At 37.9% G+C, this 16,683-nt stretch overlaps 1 protein-coding gene across 1 annotated transcript in view; it reads right to left on the reverse strand.

Moving 5' to 3' along the window:
- Positions 1-389: 389 nt before the first annotated feature.
- LOC121382328 (methylmalonyl-CoA mutase, mitochondrial-like) overlaps positions 390-16,683 on the reverse strand; it is a 41,291-nt gene continuing 24,997 nt past the window's right edge. The window contains 7 exon segments of the mRNA XM_041511910.1: positions 390-2,599; positions 2,601-2,646; positions 3,192-3,280; positions 5,161-5,288; positions 6,612-6,752; positions 7,745-7,846; positions 15,613-15,738. Coding sequence (XP_041367844.1) covers positions 2,566-2,599; positions 2,601-2,646; positions 3,192-3,280; positions 5,161-5,288; positions 6,612-6,752; positions 7,745-7,846; positions 15,613-15,738 — 666 coding nt within the window. The 3' untranslated portion in view covers positions 390-2,565.

The following is a 16,683-nucleotide window of genomic DNA, read 5'->3' on the forward strand; positions in this document are numbered from 1 at the left end:
AAGGCAGTTTTTAATCTCTGAATTAAAGGAGTGGTGGCCCGATAGGCAACAAATATGCATGATCAACCCAATATAGCTGTAGACTTTCACGGAAAAGAATATTTGTACAGATGCGTCTAAAGCTTCCCAAATGAAATATGACAAATTCATGAGCTAAATAGCAGATAAGATGCATGTAACTCAGGGCTTCTAGAATTTTTATGAAATGTGATATTAAAAATTTACTTGTCACAATTAAAAATTCACTAGCCCTACTTTACTTTCAGTTAATACAATTTTACTAAACTTTAGTAATAATCAGATATGTCACCTAAAGAGGGAGATAGAGCTTAAAACACTAACATTGGGTGGGTGAGGTGGGGGCAGGCTATTCATATTTACAAAATAGATTTAACTGCAACATTGGACTATTTGTTTTCACTAGCCATCGGGCATGGCAATATTAGTATTTACTAACCCAACATTGAATATCACAAGCCAAGGGAGTGGAGCTACCATAATCTAGAAGCCCTGTGTAATCGTACATGCATAGGTCTCTGGACAGATGGCCTGCAATTTTTTTCTTTTGAGAAGTTTTATCAAGTGACAGTATTATATTGTAAAGTCTACAAAACAAATGTTTGGTTTGGTGGTGGTGTTTGCATCATATGACAGTTCATTCTTAGTAATATCTCCTGCCTGGTTTTGCATTTACCATAGTTTGACACCTTAGTACTATGGCAAACTTTGTTTGTAGATCTTTTGGTAGTTATTAAGGTTGTGTTCATCACATAGTTGTGCTTGCTCCATTACAAGGTAAGTATTGTCTGTGTAGAACTTTGGTGATTTAGTTAAGTTGTGCTTGCTCCATTACAAGGTAAGTATTGTCTGTGTAGAACTTTGGTGATTTAGTTAAGTTGTGCTTGCTCCATTACAAGGTAAGTATTGTCTGTGTAGAACTTTGGTGATTTAGTTAAGTTGTGCTTGCTTCATTACAAGACAAGCGTTGTCATTAGATCCTTGGTGTTTACTTCTAGGTGTTCCTTGATTGTTACTTGTTGTGTTCTAATAGGTGACCGGCCTAGGTGGGTCAGTGGTTAAGCCATCGGACTACAGGCTGGTAGGTACATGGTTCACAGCCCGGTACTGGCTCAAAACAGAGCGAGTTCTATGTTTTGTGATAGGATAGCACTAAGATGCCTTTGAAAATAAGGGTCCAGATCACTTATTTCATTAACTTTTTCACCATTTGTTTGTCAAAACAGTTGCAAGATTTTGATCCTTATGACTGAATACAAAAACCAATCATGTTCAATTGTAGTCAGACATCACACCAAGCCTTTGTATATACATCTGCATCTATAGTAAAAACTGATTTTCAACAAAAATAGCTGATGGCCCAACCGGTATATATTCACCTTAAAAAGCATGGCAATTTTTACTAAACACAAAAAGGCAGTTTTTGTTTGATACCACAGAACCATTTTATTTAAAAATAGACGGGAGGGGTAGGATGTAGCCCAGTGGTAAAATGCTCGCTTGATGCGTGGTCGGTTTAGGATCGATCCCCATCGGTGGCCCCACTGGGCTATTTCTCGTTCCAGCCAGTGTACCAAGACTGGTGTAACAAAGGCCGTGGTATATACTATCCTGTCTGAGATCCATTCACAAACATTGATCCTACTATCATTCAAACCTCAGACAAGTTCTTTACCACCAAGTTATATCCTGCCCCCAAACTGTATATTACACCAATACATCATAATTTCCCGATGAGAAATTATGATTTTTATTCTTTCAGTTATTAGAATGCCTCCTGGGGTAATAAAAGTAATTATTATCCACATAGTTCAAGATATTCAGGGAAATATAACCAGTATGAACCACGTGTGTCATAATGAATTCACGTGCACAACTTAATGCGGCTTCCCCACTGTAAACGCTTGTCAAAATGATGTCATTTCAAAAAACGACATTGTTTCGTCTGAAATGTTTTGACATGGTCCTAGTTTGTTATTCAGGAAAATAATATTTTGAATAATGCGGATAATAAAGAAATTATTACACTCGCATGTGAATTGTAATAATTTTATGAAACTCGTGTTGGGATTCAATAATACAATAATTCTGGCACTCGTTTCGTAAAATCGGTACGACACACAAGCTCATATAATAATCTCTATTAATAGAAGTTGTTAGACATAAAATGTAGGAGATTCACAGCAATGTTAGCACCAAAACCTAAAATACATCCTCAAACAATTCTACATCATTAAAATCATTTCCAGTGAACAATGATCTCAAAAGTCATCTTGGTAAGAAATTATGCTGAAATGTCTTTTAAAAATAAACATGACATTTCTCACTGTACACATGGATGTCTTTTAAAATGTGTTGGACACATCTCCAGATAATGTCAGAACAGTTTCGTCAGCAGCATCAAGTACTTCCAAGACCTCCGAGTATCTTCAATCTTTATTGTTCCAATGTTGGTCAAACAGTTTAGATGAGTTGATGAGATTATCAGTGGATCGTTTGACACAAGAAACTGTCTTTAACTTCAGGGTTCTGCATAGAAAACTTATTTCATTGAAAGTTTGACTCCTGCCCCTTTTCCAGTCTCAAGAATGTCTAGCACTTTCATAGCAGCATCTGGGATTCGGGTCCCTGTAATAAATAATGAAGACATGATGGATTACTCCTGATAAAAGTTAGTTAGAATGTCTAGCAATTTTATAACAGCATCGTGGATTCGAGTCGGAATGTTTAGGACTTTCAAAAGCAGTATTGTGGATTAAAATTCTTGTAACAAATAATTAAAACGGTTGATAGTAATAATGGATTACAAATGACTGGAAAAAGTCTACTTAAGCCATATAACAAATGAAAGAGTATACACTGGATTCCTTAATTGTCTGCTAGAACTTGTGAATATGTATCATATATTAACTGTCCCAGCAGAGTAAATATCTGTAATATTATTTGAAGATGAAGACTGGCATTCTATTTTTTATTTAATATTTTTTTACTAATATACATGTAATGATTTAACAAGTTATGATTTAGAGTAATAATCTGGAGTTCTATGTCTTTCAGTTGTTAAATTTGGATAAAATACTTGGGAGTATTGTTAATTGCAAAATTTGTACAGTTAAAAATCAGATTTCAAAAGGTATGAATGGAAATTGTCTTTATGATAACTCATATCTCACCAGGTCCAAAGATGGCATCACAACCGGCATCATACAAGAACTTATAATCCTGTGGAGGAATAACACCACCAACCACGACGACAATATCACTGGAATTAAAGATACATCATTTGTTGAGAAAGGAAAGGAAATGTTTTATTTAAAGACGCACTCTTTATGTTGTATGGTTAAGGACCACATAGATATTAAGAGGAAACCCGCTGTCACCACTTATGGGCTACTCTTTTCAATTAGCAGCAAGGGATCTTTTATATGCACCATCCCACAGACTTTGATATACCAATCGTGGTGCACTGGCTGGAACGAGAAATATCCCAGTGGGCCCACCAACAGGGACAGATCCCAGACTGACAGCACAACAAACGAGCGATGTACCACTGAGCTACGCCCCACCCCCATTTGTTGAGAAATGCTAAGCTTTGACACAACCATAATTATGGTACAGGTTTACAAAATAGACATACTTTAAATGAAATGTCAGGTGAACAAATATTTGTTTCTTTTAAAACCCAGACATGCCTTATGATCATACCCATGGATAAAGTTAAAACCCAGACATGCCTTAAGATCATACCCATGGATAACATTAAAACCCAGACATGCCATGTGATCATACCCATGGATAAAGTTAAAACCCAGACATGCCTTGTGATCATACCCATGGATAAAGTTAAAACCCAGACATGCCTTGTGATCATACCCATGGATAAAGTTAAAACCCAGACATGCCGTATGATCATACCCATGGATAAAGTTAAAACCCAGACATGCCGTATGATCATACCCATGGATAAAGTTAAAACCCAGACATGCCTTGTGATCATACCCATGGATAAAGTTAAAACCCAGACATGCCTTGTGATCATACCCATGGATAGTTAAAACCCAGACATGCCGTATGATCATACCCATGGATAAAGTTAAAACCCAGACATGCCGTATGATCATACCCATGGATAAAGTTAAAACCCAGACATGCCTTATGATCATACCCATGGATAAAGTTAAAACCCAGACATGCCGTATGATCATACCCATGGATAAAGTTAAAACCCAGACATGCCTTATGATCATACCCATGGATAAAGTTAAAAGTTTGTTTTGTTTAACGACACCACAAGAGCACACTGATTTGTAATTATCGTCTGTTGGATGTCAAACATTTGTTAATTCTGTCATAGTCTTACAGAGGAAACCTGTTACATTTTTTCATTAGTAGCAAGGGATCTTTTATATGCACCATTCCACAGACAGGATAGCACCTTTGATATACCAGATCTAGTGCACCGATTTGATAATTCTGACATGATAAGTTTAACCAAACATTACAAACTATGACTTGAATGACTACCAAACAATAACATGCCTAACAGTTCTGTTTGTAGAAAATATTGGTTACGAATAAGGGTAAAACACACATGACAATATTAGATATAGATGTATATGTCACTGTTTGGTATTTTCCTACCAGGTTACAGATTTCCGAAGCTATCGAAGTGCTACGATAACATAAATCTGCCATAAGCTATTGTATCACTACGACACTCGCCATAGCCTACAGCCGTTTTACAATATCGTAGTGCAAAATTAGCTTCGAAAATATGGGACCCAGGAATAAAACTGGTGAAAAGAAAGAAAAAAAGAAATGTTTTATTTAATGACACACTCAACACATTTTATTTACGGTTATATGGCGTCGGACATATGGTTAAGGACCACATAGATATTGAGAGAGGAAACCCGCTGTCGCCACTTCATGGGCTACTCTTTTTCGATTAGTAGCAAGGGATCTTTTATATGCACCATCTCACAGACAGGGTAGTACATACCACGGCCTTTGATATACCAGTTGTGGTGCACTGGCTGGAACAAGAAATAGCCCAATGGGCCCACCGAGGGGGATCGATCCCAGACCGCCCACCAATAGAGCGAGGGCTTTACCACTGGGCTACACCCCGATTGTACTTACGACCGTCCCATATTGTTGAGTTCCTGGATGAGTTCCGGCACGAGTGTTTTGTGTCCGGCAGCCAGCGTGCTGACACCAACTATGTGAACATCGGCATCGATCGCCTGCTGGGCAGCTTCTTTCGGAGTCTGGTGGAAGACATGGGGGGGGGGGGGGGGGGGGGGGGGGGGGGGGGGGGGGAGGGAGACAAATAAGAAACAATTATCATTTAATAACACACACAAACAGTTTTTAATGATGTGGTTTTACATACAAGAAAAAAAACCCACTGCAATTACATACCATAATCTAATAATGCTGCATTTTACATGAAGAAAAGTTTCAAAGGTGATATTTTAAAAGTAAGTATGCCCAATAAAACAGCATATGAATATGTAAATAGGCACTTTCTGTATACCAAATATTTCCAACACAGTAAGGTTGCAAGTGGATTTGATTAACTAATCAAATTTACCAATATATATGTAGATTGAATTAGAATAGATTAATTGATAAATGATCCTTTGATGCAAACTGATGTTCAATAAAAATAATTTTTTACAAATGTCTCACAATTAAATTTAGTAAAAAGAAATATTATTAGCACCCCCCTTCCCCGCAAAAAAAACAAACAAACCCTGACAAAAAAGACAAAATAAAAAAAATTAGTCTGCAAAGTTACAGAATTGATGCAATGATGCATTTTTTCTTTTATCTTTTTGAAAAACATGCATTGCACAAAAGAGGGGATATATATGTTCTTTTTTTTAATGTCTTTTTATCTGCCTTGGTCCCTCCTCACTGACCATGGTATCCCCTCAGTACCCTAAATGCTTTCCTTCTCTTTTTCTCTATAGCTAAGGCTATTGTTTTTGCCTAATGGAATATTTTCTTATTTATTGAATCAACTAGATATCAAGCAATGCTGCAGCAACCAGTTATTTAAAAAATATTTGGTTAACTTTGAAGGAATATTTTTTTTTATTTAATGATGCACTCAACACATTTTATTTATGGTTATATGGCGGCAGACATATAGTTAAGGACCGCACAGATATTGAGAGAGGAAACCCGCTGTTGCCACTTCATGGGCTACTCTTTTCGATTAGCAGCAAGGAATCTTTTATATGCACCATCCCACAGACAGGATAGTACATACCACGGCCTTTGTTACACCAGTTGTGGAGCACTGGCTGGAACTAGAAATAGCCCAATAGGTCCACCGACGGGGATCGATCCTAGACCGACCACGCATCAAGCAAACACTTTTCCACTGGTGTACGTCCTGCCCTTTTTGTTAACTTTGACTAATGTGTAATTAAGCACCAAACACTTGCAAGGATTCTACAAATATTATGTTATATAAATCAATCTCAAGTTGAACTATGTTATCAATCGATCTCAAGTTGAACTATGTTATAAATCAATCTCAAGTTGAACTATGTTATAAATCGATCTCATTCTGAACATACCGCAAACAGTGGACCAATATCAACATCGAAGCCCAGGTCGGCAAAACCAGTAGCGATGACCTTTCCACCACGGTCGTGACCGTCCTGTCCAACTTTGGCGACCAGGATCCGTGGTCGTCTCCCCTCAGACTCCATGAATGCCTGGTTCAGAGAAAATAAAATAAAATAACTGGAAAGAAAATTACCATTTGTTGAATTTTACCTCAGCACATGGTATAAGCAATGATTGTTAGGTTTTCTTAACACGTTTGTGCTCTAGTGGTGTCATTATATAAAACATTGATTTATTAATCATTGGCTATTGGATGTCAAACATTTGGTAATTTTAACATATAGTCTTAGAGAGGAAACCCATTACATTTTTCTATTAGTAGTAAGAGATCTTTTATAGGCACCATCTCAGACAGGACAGCACATACCACGGCCTTTGACATACCAATCATGATGCACTGGCTAGTGCGAGAAGTAACCCAATAGGCCCACCAATGGGATCAATCCCAGACCAACCATACGGCGAGTGCATTACCACTGGGCTACGTCCTGCGCCCCCCCCCCCCCACCTCTGTAGACTGAAAGAAAACAAATATTACTGTTACATATGCTGCTCTTCATTTGCTCTTTTCCAGACAGGATAACACATACCATTGCCTTTGATACACAACAAAAGTACATGCATGATCAAGGTGGTTGATCAGACTATGACTCCACCACTTTTACACAACCCTCTTATAACATAAGAAAAAGCCATATTTAAAATGTCCCAGAAGGTACAAGAATTTAAAATATTTAATGAAATTTTTTTCCTAAATACCCTTATAAGAAAACATTTTGTTCAGTATCATGTCACGATTTGCTACGCAAGTTTAAGAGATCAAAACACAATTTTAAAACATTAATTAGTAGTTACTAATAAATTTTCAGTTGACTAGAAATATCGCTAATCAAGATTTTGAAAACAAAATGTTCCTTGCCTTAAGTACACACTGTAGCTCACAGTTTTTATTATTCAGTATTTAGTTTCACAGCCCTCAGTGGAGCAAAAAGCGTTTAACGACACCCCTGCATGATAATACATCGGCTATTGGGTGTCAAACTGCATTTGAAAAATACATCGGCTATTGCGATGATGTTACCTGGACTTTTTTCATAACAGCATCAATTTCATGATCTTGTCCAAACTCTGTCATGTAGGCTCCACTGGCTAGACGGGACGTGGCAGTGTGACGCTGAAATACCTGAGAAAAAGTGACAAGGTTCATCAATAAATGAATGAATGAATGTTTAACGATACCCCAGCATGAAAAATACATTGGCTATTGGGGGTGTCAAACTATGGTAAATGAATGTTTAACGATACCCCAGCATGATAAATACATCGGCTATTGCGTGTCAAACTATGGTAAATGAATGTTTAACGATACCCCAGCATGATAAATACATCGGCTATTGGCTATTGGGTGTCAAACTATGGTAAATGAATGTTTAACGACACCCCAGCATGATAAATACATCGGCTATTGGGGGTGTCAAACTATGGTAAATGAATGTTTAACGATACCCCAGCATGAAAAATACATCGGCTATTGTGTGTCAAACTATGGTAAATGAATGTTTAACGACACCCCAGCATGATAAATACATCGGCTATTGGGTGTCAAACTATGGTAAATGAATGTTTAACGACACCCCTGCATGATAAATACATCGGCTATTGGGGGTGTCAAACTATGGTAAATGAATGTTTAACGACACCCCAGCATGAAAAATACATCGGCTATTGGGGGTGTCAAACTATGGTAAATGAATGTTTAACGATACCCCAGCATGAAAAATACATCGGCTATTGGGTGTCAAACTATGGTAAATGAATGTTTAACGACACCCCAGCATGATAAATACATCGGCTATTGGGTGTCAAACTATGGTAAATGAATGTTTAACGACACCCCAGCATGATAAATACATCGGCTATTGGGTGTCAAACTATGGTAAATGAATGTTTAACGATACCCCAGCATGATAAATACATCGGCTATTGGGTGTCAAACTATGGTAAATGAATGTTTAACGATACCCCAGCATGAAAAATACATCGGCTATTGGGTGTCAAACTATGGTAAATGAATGTTTAACGATACCCCAGCATGATAAATACATCGGCTATTGGGTGTCAAACTATGATAAATGAATGTTTAACGATACCCCAGCATGATAAATACATCGGCTATTGGGTGTCAAACTATGGTAAATGAATGTTTAACGATACCCCAGCATGATAAATACATCGGCTATTGGGTGTCAAACTATGGTAAATGAATGTTTAACGACACCCCAGCATGATAAATACATCGGCTATTGGGTGTCAAACTATGGTAAATGAATGTTTAACGACACCCCAGCATGATAAATACATCGGCTATTGGGGGTGTCAAACTATGGTAAATGAATGTTTAACGACACCCCAGCATGATAAATACATCGGCTATTGGGTGTCAAACTATGGTAAATGAATGTTTAACGACACCCCAGCATGATAAATACATCGGCTATTGGGTGTCAAACTATGGTAAATGAATGTTTAACGACACCCCAGCATGATAAATACATCGGCTATTGGGGGTGTCAAACTATGGTAAATGAATGTTTAACGACACCCCAGCATGATAAATACATCGGCTATTGGGGGTGTCAAACTATGGTAAATGAATGTTTAACGACACCCCAGCATGAAAAATACATCGGCTATTGGGTGTCAAACTATGGTAAATGAATGTTGAACGATACCCCAGCATGATAAATACATCGGCTATTGGGTGTCAAACTATGGTAAATGAATGTTTAACGACACCCCAGCATGATAAATACATCGGCTATTGGGGGTGTCAAACTATGGTAAATGAATGTTTAACGATACCCCAGCATGAAAAATACATCGGCTATTGGGTGTCAAACTATGGTAAATGAATGTTTAACGACACCCCAGCATGATAAATACATCGGCTATTGGGGGTGTCAAACTATGATAAATGAATGTTTAACGACACCCCAGCATGATAAATACATCGGCTATTGGGTGTCAAACTATGGTAAATGAATGTTTAACAATTCCCCAGCATGATAAATACATCGGCTATTGGGTGTCAAACTATGGTAAATGAATGTTTAACGACACCCCAGCATGAAAAATACATCGGCTATTGGGGGTGTCAAACTATGGTAAATGAATGTTTAACGACACCCCAGCATGATAAATACATCGGCTATTGGGTGTCAAACTATGGTAAATGAATGTTTAACGACACCCCAGCATGATAAATACATCGGCTATTGGGGGTGTCAAACTATGGTAAATGAATGTTTAACGACACCCCAGCATGATAAATACATCGGCTATTGGGGGTGTCAAACTATGGTAAATGAATGTTTAACGACACCCCAGCATGATAAATACATCGGCTATTGGGTGTCAAACTATGGTAAATGAATGTTTAACGACACCCCAGCATGATAAATACATCGGCTATTGGGGGTGTCAAACTATGATAAATGAATGTTTAACGACACCCCAGCATGATAAATACATCGGCTATTGGGTGTCAAACTATGGTAAATGAATGTTTAACGACACCCCAGCATGATAAATACATCGGCTATTGGGTGTCAAACTATGGTAAATGAATGTTTAACGACACCCCAGCATGATAAATACATCGGCTATTGGGGGTGTCAAACTATGATAAATGAATGTTTAACGATACCCCAGCATGAAAAATACATCGGCTATTGGGTGTCAAACTATGGTAAATGAATGTTTAACGATACCCCAGCATGATAAATACATCGGCTATTGGGGGTGTCAAACTATGATAAATGAATGTTTAACGATACCCCAGCATGAAAAATACATCGGCTATTGGGTGTCAAACTATGGTAAATGAATGTTTAACGATACCCCAGCATGATAAATACATCGGCTATTGGGGGTGTCAAACTATGATAAATGAATGTTTAACGATACCCCAGCATGAAAAATACATCGGCTATTGGGTGTCAAACTATGGTAAATGAATGTTGAACGATACCCCAGCATGATAAATACATCGGCTATTGGGTGTCAAACTATGGTAAATGAATGTTTAACGACACCCCAGCATGAAAAATACATCGGCTATTGGGGGTGTCAAACTATGATAAATGAATGTTTAACGATACCCCAGCATGAAAAATACATCGGCTATTGGGTGTCAAACTATGGTAAATGAATGTTGAACGATACCCCAGCATGATAAATACATCGGCTATTGGGTGTCAAACTATGGTAAATGAATGTTTAACGACACCCCAGCATGATAAATACATCGTCTATTGGGTGTCAAACTATGGTAAATGAATGTTTAACGACACCCCAGCATGATAAATACATCGGCTATTGGGTGTCAAACTATGGTAAATGAATGTTTAACGATACCCCAGCATGATAAATACATCGGCTATTGGGTGTCAAACTATGGTAAATGAATGTTTAACGATACCCCAGCACAAACAATACATCGGCTATTGGGTGTCAAACTATGATAAATGAATGTTTAACGACACCCCAGCATGATAAATACATCGTCTATTGGGTGTCAAACTATGATAAATGAATGTTTAACGATACCCCAGCATGATAAATACATCGGCTATTGGGTGTCAAACTATGGTAAATGAATGTTTAACAATTCCCCAGCATGATAAATACATCGGCTATTGGGTGTCAAACTATGGTAAATGAATGTTTAACGACACCCCAGCATGATAAATACATCGGCTATTGGGGGTGTCAAACTATGGTAAATGAATGTTTAACGACACCCCAGCATGATAAATACATCGGCTATTGGGGGTGTCAAACTATGGTAAATGAATGTTTAACGACACCCCAGCATGATAAATACATCGTCTATTGGGTGTCAAACTATGGTAAATGAATGTTTAACGACACCCCAGCATGATAAATACATCGGCTATTGGGTGTCAAACTATGGTAAATGAATGTTTAACGACACCCCAGCATGATAAATACATCGTCTATTGGGTGTCAAACTATGGTAAATGAATGTTTAACGACACCCCAGCATGATAAATACATCGGCTATTGGGGGTGTCAAACTATGATAAATGAATGTTTAACGATACCCCAGCATGAAAAATACATCGGCTATTGGGTGTCAAACTATGGTAAATGAATGTTGAACGATACCCCAGCATGATAAATACATCGGCTATTGGGTGTCAAACTATGGTAAATGAATGTTTAACGATACCCCAGCATGATAAATACATCGTCTATTGGGTGTCAAACTATGGTAAATGAATGTTTAACGATACCCCAGCACAAACAATACATCGGCTATTGGGTGTCAAACTATGATAAATGAATGTTTAACGACACCCCAGCATGATAAATACATCGGCTATTGGGTGTCAAACTATGGTAAATGAATGTTTAACGATACCCCAGCATGATAAATACATCGGCTATTGGGTGTCAAACTATGGTAAATGAATGTTTAACGATACCCCAGCATGATAAATACATCGGCTATTGGGTGTCAAACTATGGTAAATGAATGTTTAACGACACCCCAGCATGATAAATACATCGGCTATTGGGTGTCAAACTATGGTAAATGAATGTTTAACGACACCCCAGCATGATAAATACATCGGCTATTGGGGGTGTCAAACTATGGTAAATGAATGTTTAACGACACCCCAGCATGATAAATACATCGGCTATTGGGTGTCAAACTATGGTAAATGAATGTTTAACGACACCCCAGCATGATAAATACATCGGCTATTGGGTGTCAAACTATGATAAATGAATGTTTAACGACACCCCTGCATGATAAATACATCGGCTATTGGGTGTCAAACTATGGTAAATGAATGTTTAACGACACCCCAGCATGATAAATACATCGGCTATTGGGGGTGTCAAACTATGGTAAATGAATGTTTAACGACACCCCAGCATGATAAATATATCGGCTATTGGGGGTGTCAAACTATGATAAATGAATGTTTAACGACACCCCAGCATGATAAATACATCGTCTATTGGGTGTCAAACTATGATAAATGAATGTTTAACGACACCCCAGCATGATAAATACATCGTCTATTGCGTGTCAAACTATAGTAAATGAATGTTTAACGACACCCCTGCATGATAAATACATCGGCTATTGGGTGTCAAACTATGGTAAATGAATGTTTAACGACACCCCTGCATGATAAATACATCGGCTATTGGGTGTCAAACTATGGTAAATGAATGTTTAACGACACCCCAGCATGATAAATACATCGGCTATTGGGGGTGTCAAACTATGGTAAATGAATGTTTAACGACACCCCAGCATGATAAATACATCGGCTATTGGGGGTGTCAAACTATGGTAAATGAATGTTTAACGACACCCCAGCATGATAAATACATCGGCTATTGGGGGTGTCAAACTATGGTAAATGAATGTTTAACGACACCCCAGCATGATAAATACATCGTCTATTGGGTGTCAAACTATGATAAATGAATGTTTAACGACACCCCAGCATGATAAATACATCGGCTATTGGGTGTCAAACTATGGTAAATGAATGTTTAACAATTCCCCAGCATGATAAATACATCGGCTATTGGGTGTCAAACTATGGTAAATGAATGTTTAATGACACCCCAGCATGATAAATACATCGGCTATTGGGGGTGTCAAACTATGGTAAATGAATGTTTAACGACACCCCAGCATGATAAATACATCGGCTATTGGGGGTGTCAAACTATGGTAAATGAATGTTTAACGACACCCCAGCATGATAAATACATCGTCTATTGGGTGTCAAACTATGGTAAATGAATGTTTAACGACACCCCAGCATGATAAATACATCGGCTATTGGGTGTCAAACTATGATAAATGAATGTTTAACGACACCCCTGCATGATAAATACATCGGCTATTGGGTGTCAAACTATGGTAAATGAATGTTTAACGACACCCCAGCATGATAAATACATCGGCTATTGGGGGTGTCAAACTATGATAAATGAATGTTTAACGACACCCCAGCATGATAAATACATCGTCTATTGGGTGTCAAACTATGATAAATGAATGTTTAACGACACCCCAGCATGATAAATACATCGTCTATTGCGTGTCAAACTATAGTAAATGAATGTTTAACGACACCCCTGCATGATAAATACATCGGCTATTGGGTGTCAAACTATGGTAAATGAATGTTTAACGACACCCCTGCATGATAAATACATCGGCTATTGGGTGTCAAACTATGGTAAATGAATGTTTAACGACACCCCAGCATGATAAATACATCGGCTATTGGGGGTGTCAAACTATGGTAAATGAATGTTTAACGACACCCCAGCATGATAAATACATCGGCTATTGGGGGTGTCAAACTATGGTAAATGAATGTTTAACGACACCCCAGCATGATAAATACATCGTCTATTGGGTGTCAAACTATGATAAATGAATGTTTAACGACACCCCAGCATGATAAATACATCGTCTATTGCGTGTCAAACTATGGTAAATGAATGTTTAACGACACCCCAGCATGATAAATACATCGGCTATTGGGTGTCAAACTATGATAAATGAATGTTTAACGACACCCCTGCATGATAAATACATCGGCTATTGGGTGTCAAACTATGGTAAATGAATGTTTAAGGACACCCCAGCATGATAAATACATCGGCTATTGGGGGTGTCAAACTATGGTAAATGAATGTTTAACGACACCCCAGCATGATAAATACATCGGCTATTGGGGGTGTCAAACTATGGTAAATGAATGTTTAACGACACCCCAGCATGATAAATACATCGTCTATTGGGTGTCAAACTATGGTAAATGAATGTTTAACGATACCCCAGCATGATAAATACATCGGCTATTGGGGGTGTCAAACTATGGTAAATGAATGTTTAACGATACCCCAGCATGATAAATACATCGTCTATTGGGTGTCAAACTATGGTAAATGAATGTTTAACGATACCCCAGCACAAACAATACATCGGCTATTGGGTGTCAAACTATGGTAAATGAATGTTTAACGACACCCCAGCATGATAAATACATCGGCTATTGGAGGTGTCAAACTATGGTAAATGCAAAAATGAAGTGATGAACGACATCAATATAGAAATAAAATTCATCAAATGAATACGCTTACAGGTGAGCCTATTATGGTGTGTGATAATGTTATTCCAAAGCAGTTATCAGAGGCATGAATGAATGTTTAACAACACCCAAGCACATCTGCTATTGGGTGTCAAACAAAGGTGAGTATATGAATGAATCTGTCTATATAACAATGGCAATAATGTCTCACTAAATAATATTTCACATTATACTGAATTATGCTTACATTCTCACAATGGACACCATTTTGTTTACACTAGTCCAAATAGTATTTCACAGTACGGTATTAATCCAGGTATTTCACAATACCATTATACAAAATTATGTTTACACTAGTCTCAAAAAGTACAACATTAGTTGAAGTAATATTTAACAATATTACTCAAAATAATAATTCACAGCTTGCACTAATCCAGATATTTCACACAAGATGAAAAGTAGCTTATGTAACCTCTACTAGCCCTCCCCTTATTGATATATTGTAGGAGTAGGGAGGACTGTGTGTAATACTTTGGCAATCGTCAACGACCAAATGGTAGCCAGCTACTCTGTCTAAAATACACATTTTTTCCTAAATCTGATGCCACAGAGCTTTAGTTTGATTATTCCCGAGTCCAGTCATGACATTAAACTTACATGCTATTAAACTTACATGCTGTTAACCAGTACCACACACAGTCCTCTCTAGTCCTCCCCTACAACATATCAATAAGAGGAGGGTGAGAGGTGACTCAAGCTAGATGAAAGATGACAGATATGATAAAGTTACCTTCTCCATTGCGTCGGTAATTTCCCCAACGGTGGCCCGGGCTCTGGATGCGTTGATGGAGAGTTCGAGTAAATTCCCGTCCCCGGTCTCACAGCACTTTGTTATAGCATCCAGGCAGTCTTGGGTCTAGAGTGAGAACAAATGGATGAGTAACCTCATCCCAGTACACCGTTTCACCGGTGGTTATCTCATGATTAACATTAATCAATCACCATCGTGAAGTATAGAAAAGGTAATTACAATCCAATCGAGAATGCAAGGTGCTTGTTATGTCTCAAGTTGCTCAGTCAAACCAAGTAGCTATATTAAGCATTATCCTAGACAATGTACTGTATGTGGGGGGGGTGAGGGGTGATCGGGGTGGGGTAGGATGGTTACGGTGTAAGGGTGTAGGCGGTTTAGGCAGTAGGGAGAATTCTTTTTGGCAAGACCTCCCCCTTCTCCTTAACCCCTCCTGGCCACGCCGAAGTCTGAAATAAGATAATTTCTTTCTAATATTTGTCAGCCAATATGAGAATAATAAAATTTAATATAGTTTATCATAACCTTTTGCCTCCTAGGGCTTAAATACATGATAGCATCAAAATTAAATTGAGTAATTTAGGTTTATTATTATTTTTTAATCTTTTGGATCGCCCGATCAAAATTGGCACCTAATGAATTGAATATTTTGAAATATCCATCATATTAATTTTAGATGGCACCTTCAAATATATTTTTCTTTTTAATGTTTTCCTTTCCCCGCATTTTATAAATTTATTTTAAATGATCCCCTTCAAATTATCCTTCCGTTCAGGGCCGCATCACTGGCCCTGCCAGAGGTTCGACCCTGGAAGGATGTGCCCAAAACCATAGGGGTATATGGGCACCTAAAAGGTTACGTCAAGTCAATGTACCATAATTAATCTGTGATGCAGCAGAAAGGCAGTGTGATCTGGATCTGGGGTGAGTTTCAAATACGAACCTAGAGGACCTTTTTATCTACATTTTCCCTGGACACTACATTTGAATAGCCTAATATTGCACTGTAAACAAATTTTTTTTTTAGCCTCAATGTATGTTGGGGGGTCA

Source organism: Gigantopelta aegis, chromosome 9, assembly GCF_016097555.1.
Source record: "Gigantopelta aegis isolate Gae_Host chromosome 9, Gae_host_genome, whole genome shotgun sequence".
Taxonomy (NCBI): Eukaryota; Metazoa; Mollusca; class Gastropoda; order Neomphalida; family Peltospiridae; genus Gigantopelta; species Gigantopelta aegis.